Source organism: Ipomoea nil, unplaced genomic scaffold, assembly GCF_001879475.1.
Source record: "Ipomoea nil cultivar Tokyo-kokei standard unplaced genomic scaffold, Asagao_1.1 scaffold1074, whole genome shotgun sequence".
NCBI lineage: Eukaryota > Viridiplantae > Streptophyta > Magnoliopsida > Solanales > Convolvulaceae > Ipomoea > Ipomoea nil.
This window is the reverse complement of record NW_017617502.1, coordinates 603,496-622,362: the sequence shown is the minus strand read 5'-3', so window position 1 is coordinate 622,362 and position 18,867 is coordinate 603,496. Positions and strand designations below refer to the sequence as shown.

At 35.9% G+C, this 18,867-nt stretch overlaps 2 protein-coding genes across 5 annotated transcripts; one reads left to right on the top strand and one right to left on the bottom strand.

Moving 5' to 3' along the window:
* Nucleotides 1-1,231: 1,231 nt before the first annotated feature.
* On the bottom strand, nucleotides 1,232-6,197 carry LOC109182513 (signal recognition particle receptor subunit alpha-like). 3 transcript variants are annotated; one of them, XM_019332640.1, is made up of 10 exons: nucleotides 6,042-6,197; nucleotides 3,678-4,665; nucleotides 3,013-3,097; nucleotides 2,799-2,894; nucleotides 2,510-2,662; nucleotides 2,310-2,417; nucleotides 2,087-2,206; nucleotides 1,756-1,881; nucleotides 1,590-1,673; nucleotides 1,384-1,509 (listed from the first exon to the last, which is right to left on the bottom strand). In XM_019332640.1, the coding sequence occupies exons 2-10, from the start codon at nucleotides 4,637-4,639 to the stop codon at nucleotides 1,384-1,386; spliced, it is 1,860 nt and encodes a 619-aa protein (XP_019188185.1). In that variant the 5' UTR covers nucleotides 4,640-4,665; nucleotides 6,042-6,197. The 3 variants fall into 3 exon arrangements, with proteins under 3 accessions (XP_019188186.1, XP_019188185.1, XP_019188184.1); XM_019332639.1 differs by having other exon boundaries at nucleotides 3,678-4,662; nucleotides 6,035-6,196; XM_019332641.1 differs by lacking the exon at nucleotides 6,042-6,197 and having other exon boundaries at nucleotides 1,232-1,509; nucleotides 3,678-4,639.
* A 1,780-nt stretch (nucleotides 6,198-7,977) lies between these two features.
* On the top strand, nucleotides 7,978-16,065 carry LOC109182875 (spermatogenesis-associated protein 20). 2 transcript variants are annotated; one of them, XM_019333107.1, is made up of 15 exons: nucleotides 7,978-8,376; nucleotides 8,523-8,595; nucleotides 8,732-8,753; nucleotides 8,842-8,920; nucleotides 9,016-9,048; nucleotides 9,603-9,751; nucleotides 9,882-10,038; nucleotides 10,487-10,727; nucleotides 10,808-11,049; nucleotides 13,094-13,357; nucleotides 13,438-13,548; nucleotides 14,389-14,613; nucleotides 14,681-14,884; nucleotides 15,389-15,565; nucleotides 15,632-16,065. In XM_019333107.1, exons 1-15 carry the CDS (start codon nucleotides 8,089-8,091, stop codon nucleotides 15,860-15,862), a joined length of 2,496 nt encoding a protein of 831 aa, XP_019188652.1. In that variant the 5' UTR covers nucleotides 7,978-8,088; the 3' UTR covers nucleotides 15,863-16,065. The 2 variants fall into 2 exon arrangements, with proteins under 2 accessions (XP_019188652.1, XP_019188653.1); XM_019333108.1 differs by having other exon boundaries at nucleotides 8,343-8,376; nucleotides 8,742-8,753; nucleotides 15,632-15,904.
* Nucleotides 16,066-18,867: the final 2,802 nt, after the last annotated feature.

Genomic DNA, 18,867 nt, shown 5'->3' with positions numbered 1-18,867 from the left:
TTCAAAAATTTTATTTCAATATTTGATTGATTAAATGAACATTGATGGAATAAGTATTTAAAAAGACAAAAATATATGTTACATTGAATTATATGTGTTTATTATTATTATTATTATTATAAGCGCACTCTTGTGAGAAATGGCGCCCATGAGAGAATTAGGAAATAATTAGAAATGTCTATCTACAAAGATTTAGCGGATCAAAAGCAATTATAGAAAAATACAATGACATTATTAAAAAATATTACAATTTTTTTTTAAATATATTACATTTTTTTTAATAAATAATAAACATATTATTCATGATTAGTATTCATTTTTGGGAAAATTGTAATTTATGCCCCTCAAAAATAAGTCAATTATCAATGTTACCCCTGAATTATTAGTGGTGTAAATATTACCCCTCAATTTTTAAAATGTGACATATATTGCCCCTTCCCTGAATTATTAGTGACGTAAATGTGGTTACCCGTCGTCTTTCTTGTTCGAAGACCACGTTTTTTTCCTCATTTTTTCTTTCTTCGATTGTTCTCCTTCCGTCAACAACAATTTTTCTCCTTCATATTAGGGGAGGGGCAATATAGTCACATTTTGAAAATTGAGGGGCAACATTTACACCACTAATAATTCAGGGGTGGCATTGATAATTGACATATTTGTGAGGGGCATAAATTACAATTTTCCCTTAATTTTTTAATATGAATATTAAAGTTTCATATTGACACGACCCACATTTCATGGATAAAAATCTGCGAGATGACCTCACAGGAAGCCAAACACTCACTATTACGAAGTAAAATAAAACAAATAAAAAAAAAAAAGTTGGGTACAACTTTTTACAAAAACATTCCAAATTTTCATTATTGGAAAGAAACCAAAAGACATTGCAGTTAATAACATCAAAGTTTTTTTTTTTTTTTTAAATGAGGTATTGACAATAAAATTTATCAAAAACTACTCTAACAATCAGATGGAATCACCAAAAGAAAGTACAAGAAAGGTAGATAAGACTTGTTAGCAATGTTGAAAAAATCGCTAGGCGCCTGGGGACCGCCTAGAGCGCCTAGGAGGCCGAGGCGCCGATTAATCGGCGCTATTTTTGCAACAATGGTTGTTAAGAGCATCTCCAATAGAAGTTTTTTACTGATTTGAAAGAAAAAATATGGTTATGTTTGAGGAAGAAAAGAGAGTTTTAATGTTAAAATTGGGCCTTTTGTCCAAAGAAGGGGGAAAAAGAAAAGAAGCATGCTATTTGCTAACAAGCATGACGCTTGGACAATTCAAAAAGACAAGGCAGACTGTAGCAAAATTCAAAGTCATAATATCACATAACAAACCAAAGTGTAGCAGGCAAGCAAGCAGGATACAATGAAAGAAGGGGGTCTACTTGAGCAGGGTCTTGACAATGGACTTGACATTGAGCTTCTTCAAGTCTGTATAGGACTGCCCACATCCCACAAACATCACTGGTGCCCCAGATATGTAAACCATGGATAGTGCCGCTCCCACCTGTATGTAACCATCAACATATTTCACATTTAAGCCCCACTATATAACCATTCCATCCAAAAAGGGAAACAATAATCTACCTTGTCATCAATGGTGTCAAACTTTGTAAGGAGAATTCCATCAATTAACCTTGGATTTGGTGAGGGTGATAAATCGCCCAATTTCTACAACAAAAACCAATCACAATGCGTGTCAGACTATTATACTGTAAGATACACACACACATATATAGGGTGAACTACCAACCTGATTGAATTTTGATAATTGGTCAACGGCATCATTCCCCACCAGTGCCTCACCAACAAACAGGACTAAATCTGGAGTGTTGACATAAATAAGCTTTGATAGTGCTCTCATCAATGGTTCATTATCCTGCGGGAAGCAAAACAAAATATATACTCGTGACTAAGAACATACCACACACACAAGAAGATATAGTGCATCCTACCATGCATTTAAAGCACCCAACTGTGTATGTATATGTAAGTATGTATGCTGAATATACACACACACACATAATGGAATTCTTTTGGGGTTGGTTTGGTGTGATAGGGAGATTCTAATTAAATCCAAATACCTGCATTCGACCAGCTGTATCAACGAGGACAACATCAGAACCATTGCGAGAGGCCTCTTCGATTGCTTCCTTCGCAACAATTGCAGGGTCTTTCTCATAGCCCTTCTCAAATATTGGGATCTATAAATGCCAAAGATTAGGCATCACAATCATTTTCTCATATTTTAAGTGATTTAGCAGAACGCATAAAGCCCTTAGAACAAAATTAAATGTCACAACATACCTGAAGCCTACGAGCATGAGTTCGTAGTTGCTCCACAGCTCCTGATCGGAATGTATCACAAGCAGCCATCATTACATTGATCTTATGCTGCAGAAGCCAATAAGCAACCTGTATACAGCAGACAAAATAGCTTGTCAAATACATGAAGAACATTTCTATATTTCTATATAACTACCATAAAGCACCAAACATCAATTAACCTTTGCAAGATTGGTTGATTTCCCAACTCCATTAACTCCTACAAAAACCACGACATATGGTTTCCCTTGTTCCTTTGCTGTGTGAACATCCCTCAAAATGTCTATGGAATGTTTAGGAGTCAATATGCGGACAAGAGCCTCCTCCATTGCAGCCTGGTTTGATGAACACAGCCTTTCATATTAGAATGTTACAATAAGTAAACAAAAGATTAAAAATATGCTTGCAATTGAGATAACATATGCTAGTTAATTCTTTTGGAGCCTGCTTCTATGTTAATGATCATATTACCTTTACTATTGAAGAAATTCTAGTAAAGGAGGCTTGCTTTTTACCCTCAAGGTTGGCTGCAACTGACTCACAGAGCTTTTCGGCAATTTCCTCAGCCTACAAAGAATATCATTAAATCTTTAATAAAAGCCTAGAAATTTTTAAAAAAATTGTCGAACAAAAACCTGGTCTTGGATCAATAAAAACAGGCAGAGCATTATATGAAATAGCATACCACATTCTTGGTCATAAGCATGTCCTTAAGAGCTTTTAAGGGTAGTTCCAGGTCTGCCTTCTCCAAATTTGCCTTACCTGCAATACTGGAAAAAAGGGTAGGGCAAGTCAAAAATGATATCAGTGTCAACAGTTTCAAAATGGATACGACCCAAACCAGTAACAGATATATGCATCCGTACGCTAAAAAATAAGGGCAAATTTATAGTCATTAGCACCTAACATTGAACAACATAATCACAATAATGACCCACAAAGTATATGAACGATGATAGTGGCTGCATCCAAACTATGTTCTCATAAATCTTGGCTCTGAGTTCACCTTACTGCATACATTATCATTCACCAATTCTCTAAGTCTGTTTACTAATATATTTGTGGTTGCCATACAACAGAGTATCAACAGAACTAAAAATCGGTTACCACAGAAGCAGGAATAATACTCTTTCCTCCTCAAATAGAAAAAACCAATCATTAAAGAGTTTTCTCAAGGGGGAAGACAAGAAATTCATTGACTTCAAATCAGCCAATACTAATACCGAATAACAAGAAAAAGAATGTGGGGATGATGAGAACAGAATAGGGAAAGCAAAAAAACTAAAAGAAAATAAAATTAGGCAGGAGGAGAAATCCCACTTCTTCATAGAGAAGGGGTAGGGGAGTTACCTCTGGAACATGGATGAGAACCACCATTTTTTCTTTGTATCAACCTTGCGATCTTTATAAGTTTCCTCTTCATCCTCCTCACTTTCACTGTCATTGATAATTTCCTCTTTGTCCATCATACTCTCACCTTGATCCACAGCCACAGCTGCTACATTCTGCACCTCATCCTCATTTACATGGTCAGTAAAATCTAACTTTGGCTGTGAAGGTGAATCATCCCAGACTCTATTCTTTTTCATTATTTTCTTTGGCTCTGCCTTAGAACCTTTTTTAACAACAGTGTCAGTTTTCTTTCCACCTTTAGACCTAAGTTTATGTAACTTATTTACATCAAATGCCCCAGTTTTAGAGCTAACATCCTCTTTAACCTTATCACTCCCCTTTGCAGGCAATTCCTCATTCTCAAATCTACAATTAGAATCACCATTTTCTAGTGAGCGGTTTTTAATCTTGTCCTCCTCTCCACCATCATCTTCTGATTCACTTTTTTTATTACCTCCATCAAACATGCCCCTCTGAACTTGCCCTTGCTTCTTTACAAGAGGATTCTTCATAGGCTTCCCCGCCTGCTTTGTTTTCTTCATTTCCTCAACACGTGCCTCTGCCTCCTTCCTAAGCTGTTGAAAAATATCATCAAAGTCATTGTACAAGGTCCTTTTGGGATCATATATCTTTGAGAACTCTTGCTTAACCATTGTTAGTAGATCATCAACATACAAAAGATGGAGAATCCTCTGATAAACAGCAACAAATATGAGTCCAAGTTCATTGTGAAATGTCCACTTAAGAGTATAAGCAGCTCCTGGCACATCATAATTATAGTACGTAGAACCTGATCGTTCTTCCAAGAGACAAGACCGAATCAAGATGTCAATTGGAGAACCTTTAAGAGCATTTCCAAGCTCTTTGTAGGTCCAGAGGATCAACCCCCCTCTAGTGAAAATAAATAACTGCTCTAACATCTCTGGACGATAATACCAAATGTCTGAAAGAAAACAAAGCCCAAATTATTAAATTCAAAAATCAAAACAACAAACACTAAATATTCAAGAAAAACATGAAACAACTTTCAAAGATGCCAATTCAATTATAAATAAACAAAACAAATTAAATTATCAATTTAATTGCACATCAATTCTGAGAAAAACACAAGCTCAGGCACAAAATATAAATCAGAAGGCCTAAAACCCAATTACAAGCAGATATATATACATTCATTTGTATATATACTCTGTATCTAATAAATCATAAAATTTTACAAATCAGCAAATTGTACAATACAACTTTAGAAACCTACAAATCAGGAACAATTGAATAGAATTATGGAAATCAAAAAATAAGAAATCATTAATAAATTGTGGAATAATTTTTTACCTGTTTATTATGGGTAAAACTAAATTGAAGAAAGCCACTGTCTAAGAAAATGGAAAAAAGGAAACAAGAAAGAAATGCAACTAACCCCATATTTATAGTTGAAATGTTAAGTTTGACTAGATCCTAAGGTTTATGAATCTGCTTTCCTGAGATATTTTTCCCTTTTACTTTTCGTTGTAGCATATATCATAACCAATGTGAAGACAATATTTCATGCACTCAACATTCTTGGAGCTGACAAGCAAGAGTAAGGCATCCTTGATTTCTTGACATAATATGCACAAATGTTCATATAGAAATGATACAACGGCACATGTATCATTGTTATATCCGCGTGTAGTAATTCAATGTTTGTCTAATTTTAATTTTTAAACAATGACCATATAAAAATTATCATAGATGTTCAAACAAGAAATGTTAATATTAGTTTTGAATAAATATATTTATTTTGACCCAAATAAGAAGATAAACAGATTTTCACATGTTTTCAATTGTATTTATAAATTTACGATATATGTTCACATAATTAAAATGTAATGTTCACATATGAGTACAATGTTTACAAAGTTGTATAATGATATTCATGTTTCTGAGATTCAAAGCATGCTGCACTCGAAAATCATTTCTAAACAAAGTGCAGAACCACATTTCTAACATTGAACCAGTGCAGAACCTCAAATATGAGGTTCTGCACCGCTGCTGCAGTTTTGAACTGGAGAAATGAGGTTCTGCAGCAACAGTTTCGAACCTCAAAAGGAGCACAGCCTCATACAGACCAGATATTTCACCAACACACCAAAGATCAACAATAGTTTTTAAATGGCGTTTTTAAAAATGAGAATGCACACACCAACAAATATGCATAAAAAAATTAGCATCAAAATAGCATTTCAGAAACTAAAGATGAAAGAAAAAAAAAATGGAACCCTAGAAACTCAGATAGGGTTTGATATATGCAAAAAGAGAACTAGATGATTATATACCTTCCGATCGGGAGTTGGACAAGAGCCTAAAGAAGATTTCGGAAAATCCGTTGGGTTGAAAATTTTGTTGGGACGAAAGGAAGCTGGATAGGGTGGCCGGAGATGGGAGTTGGGGACGATGGCCCAAGCAAAGGGGAAAAAACGGGGCTGAGATGCTGCTGCCAAGGTTCGATGTGTAACTGTACACCTGAGCTTCCCAAAATCCCAATTTTAAAAAATAAATAAATAAATAAATAAAAATTGTATCTTTGGTCCTTGAGTTATATTCAAATTCCGACTCAGTCCTGAGTTATAACTGTTTTTATTTTTAGTCCATTAGTTATTTAGTTATGAACGAAGTGGGGTATTTGGTCTCCGACCGTTAAAATTGACAAAAAAAATTAAAAATATTTAAAATTGAGTAAATACTCAAAATGGTCCCTTGAATATAGCTAAATTCACAAATTGGTCCTTGACTTTCAATTTCAACCAATTAAGTCCTTAACTTTGTAATTTTGACACGATTTGGTCCTCCATCTATTTGACCGTTTGTTGATCGATCGACGATCTCCAGAAAAACCTTCAGCTCTCGTCGGAGCACGTGGAGGCCTCCAGGATGACGTTGCACCGGTTCGGAAACACGTCGTCTTCTTCGCTCTGGTACGAACTCTACTACATTGAATCCAAATGGGAGGATGAAGAAAGGCAACCGGATTTGGTAGATTGCTTTCGGCAGTGTATTCGAATGTAACAGCGCGGTCTGGAAATACAACCGGAACCTTAAAAAACCAACGATGGACCATGAAATTACATATATATCCTCAAAAATCACAGTCAACAAATGGTCAAATAGACAGAGGACCAAATTGTGTTAAAATTACAAAGTTAAGGACTTAATTGGTTGAAATTGAAAGTCGATGACCAATTTGTGAATTTAGCTATAGTCGAGGGACCATTTTGGGTATTTACTCTTTAAAATTTAATGGGTAAAGTAGGAAATTAAGAAATTTCGTCAGTTTTAACCGTCGGGGATTAAATGCGCCACTTTGTTCATAACTGAGGGACTAAAGTAGGAAATTAACATTTTATTCTCTTTCTTATATCAAAATCACTTTCACAACATTATTTTTCACTTTTTAGCCCTTTTATTTCAAGATTGTTCAATTCTAAAAGCATTTCAATAACTTTAGTATGACTGGTTAGGAACCTAGCTCTAGTATAACAAACTTAAGACTTTGCACAAACAAAGCTACACTTGATCATTGTCATCAGACGTGTGAAACACACTATCCTATCAATTTTCAATTTTCAATTTTCTTTACTAAGCAACAAAGTAAATCAAACCAGCATTGTTGAGATATAAAATGATGTCAAATTTATCAGGTTGCTTTTATGAAAAATTCACCAACGAAATAACTATTTGAGATTTTTAGTATGTAAAAGGATGGTGTGTTTTACATGCTTGAAGACAAAGATCAAGTGTTTTCTTGTTTGTATTGAATTACATGTTCCTTATACGATACTCATGTTACTAACAAGTCATACGAAGATTATTGAATTGCTTTTATAATTGAAGAACGTTAAAATAGAATGGTAGGAAGTTGAAAATAATGTTGCAACAGTGGTTTCAATATAAGAAAGTGAATAAATGTGAATTTCATACTTTACCCCTAAAATTTTAAATATTTTTTAATTTTTCCTTCAATTTTAATGATCGGGAACCAAATGTGCCACTTCGCTCATAACTGAAGGACTAAAAATTGATACGGTAATAACTCAGGGACTGAATCGTCACTCGTTCACTACCATTATAACTCGGGACCAAACTCGCCATTTTCTCAAAAATAAAAAATAAAAAAATTGCCCGGGCTGAGCTCAGATTATGAGTTATGACCACATGGCTAGCAGGATTAGGTCCACGTGGTCACCACTGTGATGATCAGTACTCAGTAGTCGATCCTTGTAGCGGGCACAAATGGACTGGAAATTACCTGCTCTTCTCCAACCTTCTCTCGCTCCAACCCCACATCTCCCTTATAATAAACTCCCAAATCTCTTTTTCTCTCGACATTTCTATGCTCAGAACACTGCTTTTGTGTTCCTCAACTCGCCACCGCTTCTTACATGCTCTCAACTCACTAACAACACACTGCTATTATTCATCTACTACCCACTCAACCAAGAAGAACAGTTCTTCGTTTTTGGGTGTTTTTTTCCAACATCGTTGTCTTCGAAGACCCATACACTCGGTGAGAGTTTTAGCTATGGCAGAGCAGTCTTCGCAGCGGACGAAGAAGCATAAGCATACCAATCGTCTTGCCTCGGAGCACAGTCCTTATCTACTCCAGCACGCTCATAACCCGGTATGCATATTTGCCCACAAAATTGACTAGGAAATTTTGTTTTCAATGAACTTGTGATTTTTATTAACATTTTTATTTTTAAGTTATGGGATATCCATAGTGTGTGTGTGCACATGTATACTTAAAAAAAAAAAAAATTTTGAAAGGTGGATTGGTATCCATGGGGTGAGGAGGCTTTTGCTGATGCTCGCAAAAGAGATGTGCCAATCTTTTTATCGAGTGAGTTAATTTTTCCAATTCAGGAATGTTTCATTTTCTCCTATTCAGTGGGATAAGGAATGTTTATCAGTTTGAATAGATTAAGAATTATTTTCATAATTTCATGTGAATCCTGGGTTGATGTTGATCTTTGAAGTTGGGTACAGCACTTGTCATTGGTAAGATTTTGACCCTTTGTTATTGTGAATTGATGCCTGCTTAAAATAGCTGACGAGTTGACACTAATGGGATTGATTCATTGATAAGGTGCCATGTGATGGAAGTTGAATCTTTCGAGAATGAAGAAGTTGCACGTTTGCTGAATGATTGGTTCGTTAGTATCAAGGTAGCTGTATTATGAGCTGCTTCATATTTTCATCAAGAATTTTGGGCAAATGAGAAAATGAATCTTATGAATTTCACTAAATGTCTTTCTAACAGGTGGATCGTGAAGAACGTCCTGATGTGGACAAGGTTAGAAGTTTAATGAAAATACATTATTCTTTTGCAAGCTTATGAGCTTGTTGCTGAATAGGGAATGCAGACAGGGTTTTGATTCTAAATAGGATCTGCAAAATGGGAAATATCAGAATGCTCTGGAGTTCCCCTGTGGGAAGAAACCAATGATGGTTATGTCATTAAGATACTTAATAAAGATAGTAGACTTTAAATAGTGGAAACAAATAGTTTGTGGAATGCACTCCTCAAACTAATGGAGTTGAGGGTTTTAAATTTGACTTTTGTCTTCAGAAGATGAATAAGTTGAAGGTACATAGAAATCGCTAACTCTTGTTGCCACAAGAGACATGACATAATCTGAGGGACTTTAATTACCCACAACCTAGCCAAAATGTTATTATCAGTTTCTAACTTTGGGCTTTATAGAAGATATACAATTCTATTGCTGGTTTGAGAAGATATAGATTTCAAGGTCATGGAAGTCATTGTAGATTTAACATCATGTTGTAGATGGTCTTTCAAATTAAACTGTCAAAATTGGCTTGGTAGTTGATGTTTTATCTCCTCAGGTTTACATGACATATGTGTCGGCTTTATATGGTGGTGGTGGCTGGCCACTGAGTGTCTTCCTTTCACCTGACTTGAAGCCTTTGATGGGCGGGACTTATTTTCCTCCTGATGATGCTTATGGAAGACCTGGGTTTAAGACTATACTTAGGTGAGGAGCCCTTGCGTTGGAAGACTCTTGGTCACAGAGAAATACTTTTGGTGTTGATATGTGTGTTAAAATCTGATTGGGGCAAGTTAATTTGGATATCACATACACAGGTTGATTGATTCTTTTCCAGGAAAGTGAAGGAAGCCTGGGACACTAAGAGAGATGCGCTTGTACAGAGTGGGGCTTTTGCCATTGAGCAATTATCAGAAGCCTTGTCTTCTAGTGCAAGGTCCAATAAAATATCAGATGGGCTTCCACAAAAAGCTGTGCGCCAGTGTGCTAATCAGGTTACATGTCTTGAAAATGTTTTTTTTTCCTGGTCTGTTCTGTTTCTTTGTATTCTTAAGAAGTCATTCTCCACCTTTGTTGGAATTGTTATTGAAGCCATGGCCTGCATTAAAAACCATAACCAACAAAATGAAGAAAGGCAAAAGTAATCACAAAGCAGGAAGGTAACTGCACTCTTGAGCTTGAACTTTATAAACAAATAAAACCCACCAACTTAATGTATTGTGGACTAATTTTTAGAAAAAAAAAAAAAACAAAAAACAAAAACTTCCGAGCTAATCTGTATTCTGTAATAGCCAAATACTTCTCTTGGACCATTTTTTCCGTGGTACGGTCCATACAATTATTTTTGTATTCATATTCCCATTTCTTCCATTTCTCTTCCTGATATTTAGAAGGGAAATGCAATCATATTTGCATATTAAATTTTCTATGTTTTTGTTGTAGTTGGCTGAAAACTATGACCCAAAGTATGGAGGTTTTGGTTCAGCTCCAAAATTCCCCAGACCAGTTGAGATCGAGTTAATGCTCTATCACTCAAAGATGCTGGAAGGGGAAGGAAAATCTGATGAAGCCATGAAAGTACAAAAAATGGTGATGCACACATTAGAGTGCATGTCAAAGGGGGGTATTCATGATCATGTAGGAGGTGGTTTTCACAGATATAGTGTCGATGAATGCTGGCATGGTTAGGACACCTTGTAAATTGTAGTTATTATACAGTACTGTTAACTGCTAACATTTACAGAGATTTCTTCCTTCCTGCAGTGCCACATTTTGAGAAAATGTTGTATGACCAAGGGCAGCTCGCTAATGCATATCTTAATGCTTTCTGCATCACAAAAGATGTTTTCTATTCCAGTGCATGCCGTGATATTCTTGATTACTTGAGGAGAGACATGATTGGTCCCACTGGTGAAATATTTTCAGCTGAGGATGCAGATAGTTTAGAATCCGAAGATGCATCTAGGAAAAAGGAGGGTGCATTCTATGTCTGGAGTAGCTCTGAGGTTTGTACTAATTTCTGCTGCAATTCAAATTATAGCATTCAATGGCAGTTCAAGAAACATCTTTTCCTCACCATTAAAAGCATGCATGCATCTAATAAGGTCTCCAAAACTAAGTAATAGGTACTCCCCCTGTCCCATTTTATCTGTCCTACTTACTATTCATTGGTCAAACTAACTCTCTCTTCTTTGTTTATTTTCTTTATTATTTTTTACTTATTTTTAAATTTGATTTTTTTTTTTGTGTGTGTGTTTAATAGTACTTTTAGTGTAGTTTCTAAATATATAAATTTTGTATACTGTTAGAGAAATAGGGTGTTAGTTGAGAGGATCTCTCTTAGCCTTAGTTTTAGGTATTTGAAACCTATGGCTAGGATTAGTTCTTGTCTAATATAAATAGCTCTATACCTCCTTGTACATTGACACACAGAACATATAGAAATATACAGTTGAGTTTATTGTTTAACATGGTATCAGAACCTTGAGGTGACTGGGTAGTGGGTGTTGGTCAGAAAGAGGAGGCGACGCCGGCGGGAGAGGCGGAGCAGCCACCGGAGTCCTCACGCGCCGGCGCAGTCCTAGGGTTCCGACGCCACACGCCGGTGCGTGGGCAGTTCTCCGGCGTCTTCTCCGGTCGCGGCCGGTACCGTTGGGCTCGTCTCTGAACACCCAACGCGTCTGCAGTGGTGGTGTACTCCGGTGTTGCGAAGGGCTACTGCGTTTTGGACTGCTACGTGTTGGACTGCTGCGTTGTGGACTGCTGCATTTTTGGACTGCTGCGTTTTCGGATTGGTCTGTTTTGTTTATTATGGCTGAGGAGAGTGAGCAGAGGATGGAGGGCTGCGTCGAGTGGTTCAGTGAGGGGTTTGGGTTCATAACCTCCGACGACAGCAGCGAGGATCTGTTTGTTCACCAGTTTGGTGTCAGCCGAGAAAGAGAGACAGCCAAGAGAGGTGATAGGGGAGGTCCATGAAGCTGGGTGGTCTGAGGTCCACGAAGCTGAGGAATAATTAGGCAGTAGTTTTCTTTTGTTTATCGTATTCGTATTAATAAGTCTTGAGCTTTGTATTTTGTTTATCATAGTTTGTCGCTTTAAGTTAACTTGGTATGGGAGCAATTCTAGGGTCTGAGTTGAGTCAAGTGCAGCTTGTTCAGTGTGCGTAAACAGGGGTGTTGCAGGAGTGGGCAGCACAGGTGCCAGGAGTGGGGCGGACCTGGCATATGCCGCGGGGGAGGCCGACGGCTGAAGAGTGATTCAGAGTGAACAGTTTACGTACATGCACCAAGGAAACGCTGTAGTGTTAGGCAGCGTTGATAAGGGTGCATGGTGAGAGGGACAGGTGCACTGTGGTCTAGCAGCGCTAAGGGTTTGTGGGGTGTGAGGCAGGTACGCTGTGGTGTTAGGCAGCGGTGATAAGGGTGTGGGGAGTGAGAGGCAGGTGCGGCGCTGTGGTGATTGGCCTAGCTTTTGTTGGCTCCGTAGAAGCATTGTTGATGCGACAAGGTGCGTTGTGGACTGGTTTGGCACAGCGTGGTTCGAAGGTTGTTTGAGTGGTTCAAGACTTGGGCTTATGAGTCTAGGTGTGGAGTCCTATGGTTCATGTGATACATATGTAACAAGTTGGATGCTCCAACTTGAGGGGGAGTGTTAGAGAAATAGGGTGTTAGTTGAGAGGATCTCTCTTAGCCTTAGTTTTAGGTATTTGAAACCTATGGCTAGGATTAGTTCTTGTCTAATATAAATAGCTCTATACCTCCTTGTACATTGACACACAGAACATATAGAAATATACAGTTGAGTTTATTGTTTAACATATACTAATACTAAACTTAATATTATGAAAAATTGAATTAAAAATAACTTCAGTCAAGCCTCGTTAACCGAACTAGACACATAAAATGGGACGTAGGGAGTATTTGTTTATGCACATAAGCACATATGAGACCGTCTACAAGAATTGTCAATTGATTAGTAGCCAATGCCCTAGTTGTATGCATTTCTTACCTTTCCTCAGTTCCTCAACCTGTTTATTTATTTATCATTAAGGTTGAACACGTAGTTGGAGAGGATGCGACTATTGTTATGGATCATTACTACATAAAACCTTCTGGTAACTGTGACCTATCAAGGATGAGTGATCCTCATGGTGAATTTAAGGGTAAAAATGTGCTAATAGAGAGAAATGCCACTTCGGCAATGGCATCAAAACATGGTCTGCCTGTGGAGAGATATCTAGATTCATTGGGATCAAATAGAAGAAAACTCTTCGAGGTGAGAGCTAGACGTCCTCGCCCACACTTGGATGATAAGGTAAATGCTCGGCCTTATGTTTCTCATGAAAATTGCAGTTGGTTTCTTTTTCCTGTGTATTAACGAATCTGTTCTTTTAGGTCATTGTATCATGGAATGGACTTGTGATCTCGTCTTTTGCTAGAGCATCTAAGATTTTGAAGGGGGAACCTGAAGGAACAAACTTCTACTTCCCTGTTGTTGGGACCCAAGTAAGAGCTATAAATTTTGTTTTGACTTGTCAAATAGATTACTTTTGTGTGCATGATTGTTCCAAAATAAGATGCTATCGTAATTTGTGAGGTGTTGAAATGCTCGATTTGACATTGTTTCATCGTTGTGAGATGCTATATAGGTATATAATTAGAGGTTTACCTTTGCATCTCTCTATTATTCATTTATTCCCTCCATTCCATTTATGTGTCTCATACTCTCATTCAGTTTGCAAATCAGTTTTTTAATTAATTAATCTAGTATTTGAATAAAGTGTATACGTTCAGAAACCAAGTATAAATGTTCTATTATTAAACACAAAAGGCTAAATTTAAAATTTATAAGAAAAATATTAAATAAAATATGTCAATAGAAAAGAGTTAGTTTGATCATCATAGACATTAGGTGTAAAATGTGACGGGTACTATAGTTATTTGCTTTGGCATTTAGCTAATTTCACACTTTGGATCATATCATACCACTCTCAATTAGTGTACTAAAATTGTGTCAAATTCTTCGGTGTTGTGATAATCTCAAACTAAGTACAACTATACACAGTCACACATGATGAGTCGGATATCATTCCCATGAAAACTGACAACACAGTATGCATATTTATTTTAACTTGTATATTTTAGTGATTACGGAAATAATATAAACTTGAATTGTATGGAAATCTATGCATTTTCTGTGCAGTTGAGTTTGGTATGTCAAATTTAGACAATCTTCTCAAACTTTGAGAGGTGCTATTTATATGGCATAGAAGTAGTGTAGCCTAATGACTTAGATTTTATGGCAAATAATAAGACATTATTATCTACTTAATCAATCATGGCCAGCCCAAGGAGTACATGGAGGTGGCTGAGAAGGCTGCATTATTTATTAGGAAAAAACTTTATAATCAGCAAACACGCAGATTGCAGCACAGCTTCCGTAATGGACCATCTAAAGCACCTGGGTTTTTAGATGACTATGCTTTTTTAATATCGGGTCTGCTTGATCTCTATGAGTTTGGTGGTTCAATCTTTTGGCTGAGCTGGGCACTTGAACTACAGGACATGCAGGTACAAAATCCGTTGACATTATTCTTACCTAATTCTTTCCGAGTATCACTAAAGCAGTTTATTTCAGGATGAGCTCTTCCTTGATAAAGAGGGAGGAGGTTATTTTAATACCCCTGGAGAAGATCCTTCTGTTCTGCTTCGTGTGAAAGAAGACTACGATGGAGCTGAGCCATCGGGAAATTCCATTTCGGTAATCAATCTTGTGAGATTGGCCTCCATGGTTGCAGGTGGGAAATCTGAGCATTACAGAGACACTGCCCAGCATGTTTTGGTAGGCTGTTCTTTCCTGGTTTGTCTATCTTATAATCTAAGATTGAGCCAAGGTACTCAATTGGGCTATAATGCACCTGGGCTAAACCAGACTAAAAGATTGAATCTAATCAATTAGCTAGCAATCATTATTGTGTGGACCATATTTTGTATACTGTACAATAATGTACATTCAGTATAAAAATAATGTACATTCAGTACAAAAATAATGTACATTGCATTCAGGGGATGTACATTATTTGTGTACTGAGTGTACATTATATTATATAATGTACATTCAATACAAAAATAATGTACATTTAGTATATTAAAAATGTACTTTTTGTTATAGTCCATACAACATTGTGTGAACCATGGCCACACAATAATTTGCCATTAGGCTAGTCTAACCATGACCTTATAAACCATATCTTCTCTCTTATATTTTCAATGTGGGACTCTTAACAGTTTGAATTTGTTTTGTAACCATTCTCTGCAGACTAAATTGGTTGCGAATTTTCTGCAGGCAGTTTTCGAGAAGAGATTGGAAGGCACAGCTCTAGCATTGCCTTTGATGTGTTTGGCGGCTGACATGCTTGCTGCTCCTTCAAGGAAGCAGGTAGTCATTCTCGGGCCAAAGGGTTGCGACGACTTTGAAGACCTGATCGCTGCTGCTCATGCCGCTTATGATCCCAACAAGACGGTGAGTCTCTTGGTTTTTTAATCCGACCACTTTCTACCTACTCACTGCTGCAATATATGATAACAGGTAATTCACATCGACCCTTCTGATGTAGAAGAGATGGGATTCTGGGTGGACATGAATGCTAATATTGCCTCAATGGCGAAAAGCAATTCCGCTGCTGACAAGAGCGTTGCACTCGTGTGTCAAAATTTCACGTGTAGTCCTCCCATCAGCAACGCCGAGTCTCTTGTGTCTCTGCTATCGCGGTACTCTGCTATCGCGGTAAAGCCACCCGGGAATTTTAATAGGGAATAAATACTAAATATAGCAGACTGAAAATATGTTGCTGATGAGGTATGATGATACTTCTATTCATGAGTTCTTTTATACCCAATTATAGTAATAATGATATTCTATTTCATATGAACTTGGATTAGTGTCCCCGAAAAATTACTAAAACTAAAAATACAAGATATAAGCAACAAATATATTTGTGATGAAAGTTTTGTTAAGTTGGCTAAGTTTAAGATGTTAATAAAATGCATGAAGTGGACCATTTTATATTGTATAAGATAACAAGTGTAAACGTTGTTTGTGTATGTGTTGAAGTCTATGAATAGAAGTCAATCTTGAGAGAAGAGATCAAGGTTTGAATTTTGACAGCGGTAGAGTGGGGATTATGTACAAAGTTGGCAGATAATTTTCAAAATGGGCAGATTCGTTTTTCGCATCGGTATTTGGCTCTGTTTGTTGAGTTATTGAGTCACTGTGATTTACATTTTTTCAAATACTTCGACGGGCCGAGATATGAGTATTGTTGGAATTGGGATTCAACCTTCAGGGAGAAGAAAGAAGTAGCATTCATTTTGAGACTTGGGTTAAAGACTAGGCGATCTTTGAAAAAGAATCAATTTTTATGTGTTACACGACGATGAAATTCAACCTTTTATAAAGCGCAAATTTTATTTTTAGTCACAATTATGTAACCTGTCAGGGTGCTCAGCAAGACTTTGATCGCCTGTCATCAGTCGCAGTGACGAGGCCAGTCTTTGGTTAGAGCAATCATACTAATCCATTTGCATGATTTTTGGAACACTAGCAAAATTAGAAGAAAGAAGTAGCATTCATTTTGAGACTTGGGTTAAAGACTAGGCGATCTTTGAAAAAGAATCAATTTTTATGTGTTACACGACGATGAAATTCAACCTTTTATAAAGCGCAAATTTTATTTTTAGTCACAATTATGTAACCTGTTAGGGTGCTCAGCAAGACTTTGATCGCCTGTCATCAGTCGCAGTGACGAGGCCAGTCTTTGGTTAGAGCAATCATACTAATCCATTTGCATGATTTTTGGAACACTAGCAAAATTTGAAAATGATTTTTGATTGACGGGAGCAATGATTTTAAGTCAAATTTTCTTTTTGCAAGAGGAAAAAGAACATCGTGGAATATCGTGTTTAGGCGCAATTTTGCGTTCCAGCGGACACGTGTCTTTCATGCGCCTGTTGGGATGCGTCAGAGTGGCTGTCAAAATATGTGCCCGTTAGGACGCGTCAAAGTGGCTACTAGTCGGCGGTCACTCTCACTAAAATTAACTTTTTGTTTTTTTTTTTAAATGTCAGGATATATTTTTTTCCCTTTTCTTTTTCTCTCCCATTTTTATCTTTTTTTATATGTCACTTTTAAAAAATTGTGCAAAATTAAACTAAAGCATCCTCAATAACGAATTTTTTTTTTTTTTTTGTGATTTTTAAGGTGCCTACTAGGAGAGAGAAGATGGAGAAAAAAATGGAAGAAAAAGAAAAAAAGAATTTGATAAAAAAATTTAAAAAAAAATAAAAAGGAGCCCATTACGTGCCCGGATAGCACGCGCCTACTGGACGCAAATTTTGCGCCACACACGCTATTATTTCCCTACTTTTCCCCTTTTCTCTCAAGAGGGACCCAGAAAAAAACAATTTAGCAGGAGAAAAAATGACCCTAAAAAACAATCACCACATTTGTTAAAATTTAAATATTTAATTTTTACTATTCTAAAAATCATGTAAAAATCTTTCTTAGGAATGCCCTTATAGCATTTACACATAGTTGATGGCTATTTTCGACTATGCATGGCCTCGACCATCTTGTCATTTTGATCGTGAATTTCTTGATTTTGAGTTTGATATGTGTTAGTGTTATTTAAAGATCAAAATTATACTCTTGAGCGGTGAATTTGGCTGTTATTATTTATAAGTTAACTCTGTTACATTCACACTTTGAGAGAAAATAGGGTGACTGGTGACAGAATAATTAGATAAGTTATCAATCGGACCTAAACTTGAAGAAACAAGAACATTATGTTAGTACATTAAAGACAATTAAATAGTAATGGTTATGAGCTTATTAAAAGTTTAGAATTTATAAAAATACAAAAATATATGCATCAAAGCTCATAGATAAATTAATGTTAATTTGTAATATTTCGTTAGTATCTCTCGTGTCAATACAAGATAAATTATTAGACACAAAAATATTTATAATTTATAAATACTTATTTTGTGTAAAATATCTTTGCAATATGCTTAACATTACTTATTCACGTTTATAACAATTTTGATAAAATACCTAAAAGATAATTCCAAGTTATTGATGTTGATCCAACTTTTATTAGAAAATTGATAACAAAACATCTAAAAATATTTTAATATAATATTAATGTGCATAAAGATCTTTTGTCTATCATATATGAATAATTACTACTAATGGTATTCATGTTGTTGCTCGATGGTTCTACCCTTCGAGTCAAATAAATATTTTTTTTGGAATTATAGTTATTATTCTAACAATTTTTATTTTATTTTTAAGTGAGAGCACAATGAATAGTTTGTGCTATTACTTACGGCAAAATGTAAACGGACATCGCGGGAAAAAAGATAAGCACTATTCAAAACTTTACCAATTTATAGAGTCTCTAATTAATATTCAAAAACTATTACATTGTTGAATTTGAAAAAATTAAATTATTATAGGTAATAAATTAACACAGATTTAAATTTGATTTTTTTGAAAACATGATTTAAATTTGATAAAATCAAATTATACTTGAATATAAATCATTACAATTATGAACCGTCACTATTATTTATGAACCGTCACTATTATTTTGAACATAATTCATTCGTTATTATAATTTTAATTATTTTCATATATTTTGAGGACAAGTCATTACTATATTATAAACATAATTATTACCATTATTTTGGGCCTAAATTAGTATAACTACGAATCATTACCGTAATTTAAATATAAAACTTTAAAATATATATCTAAAATTCGAA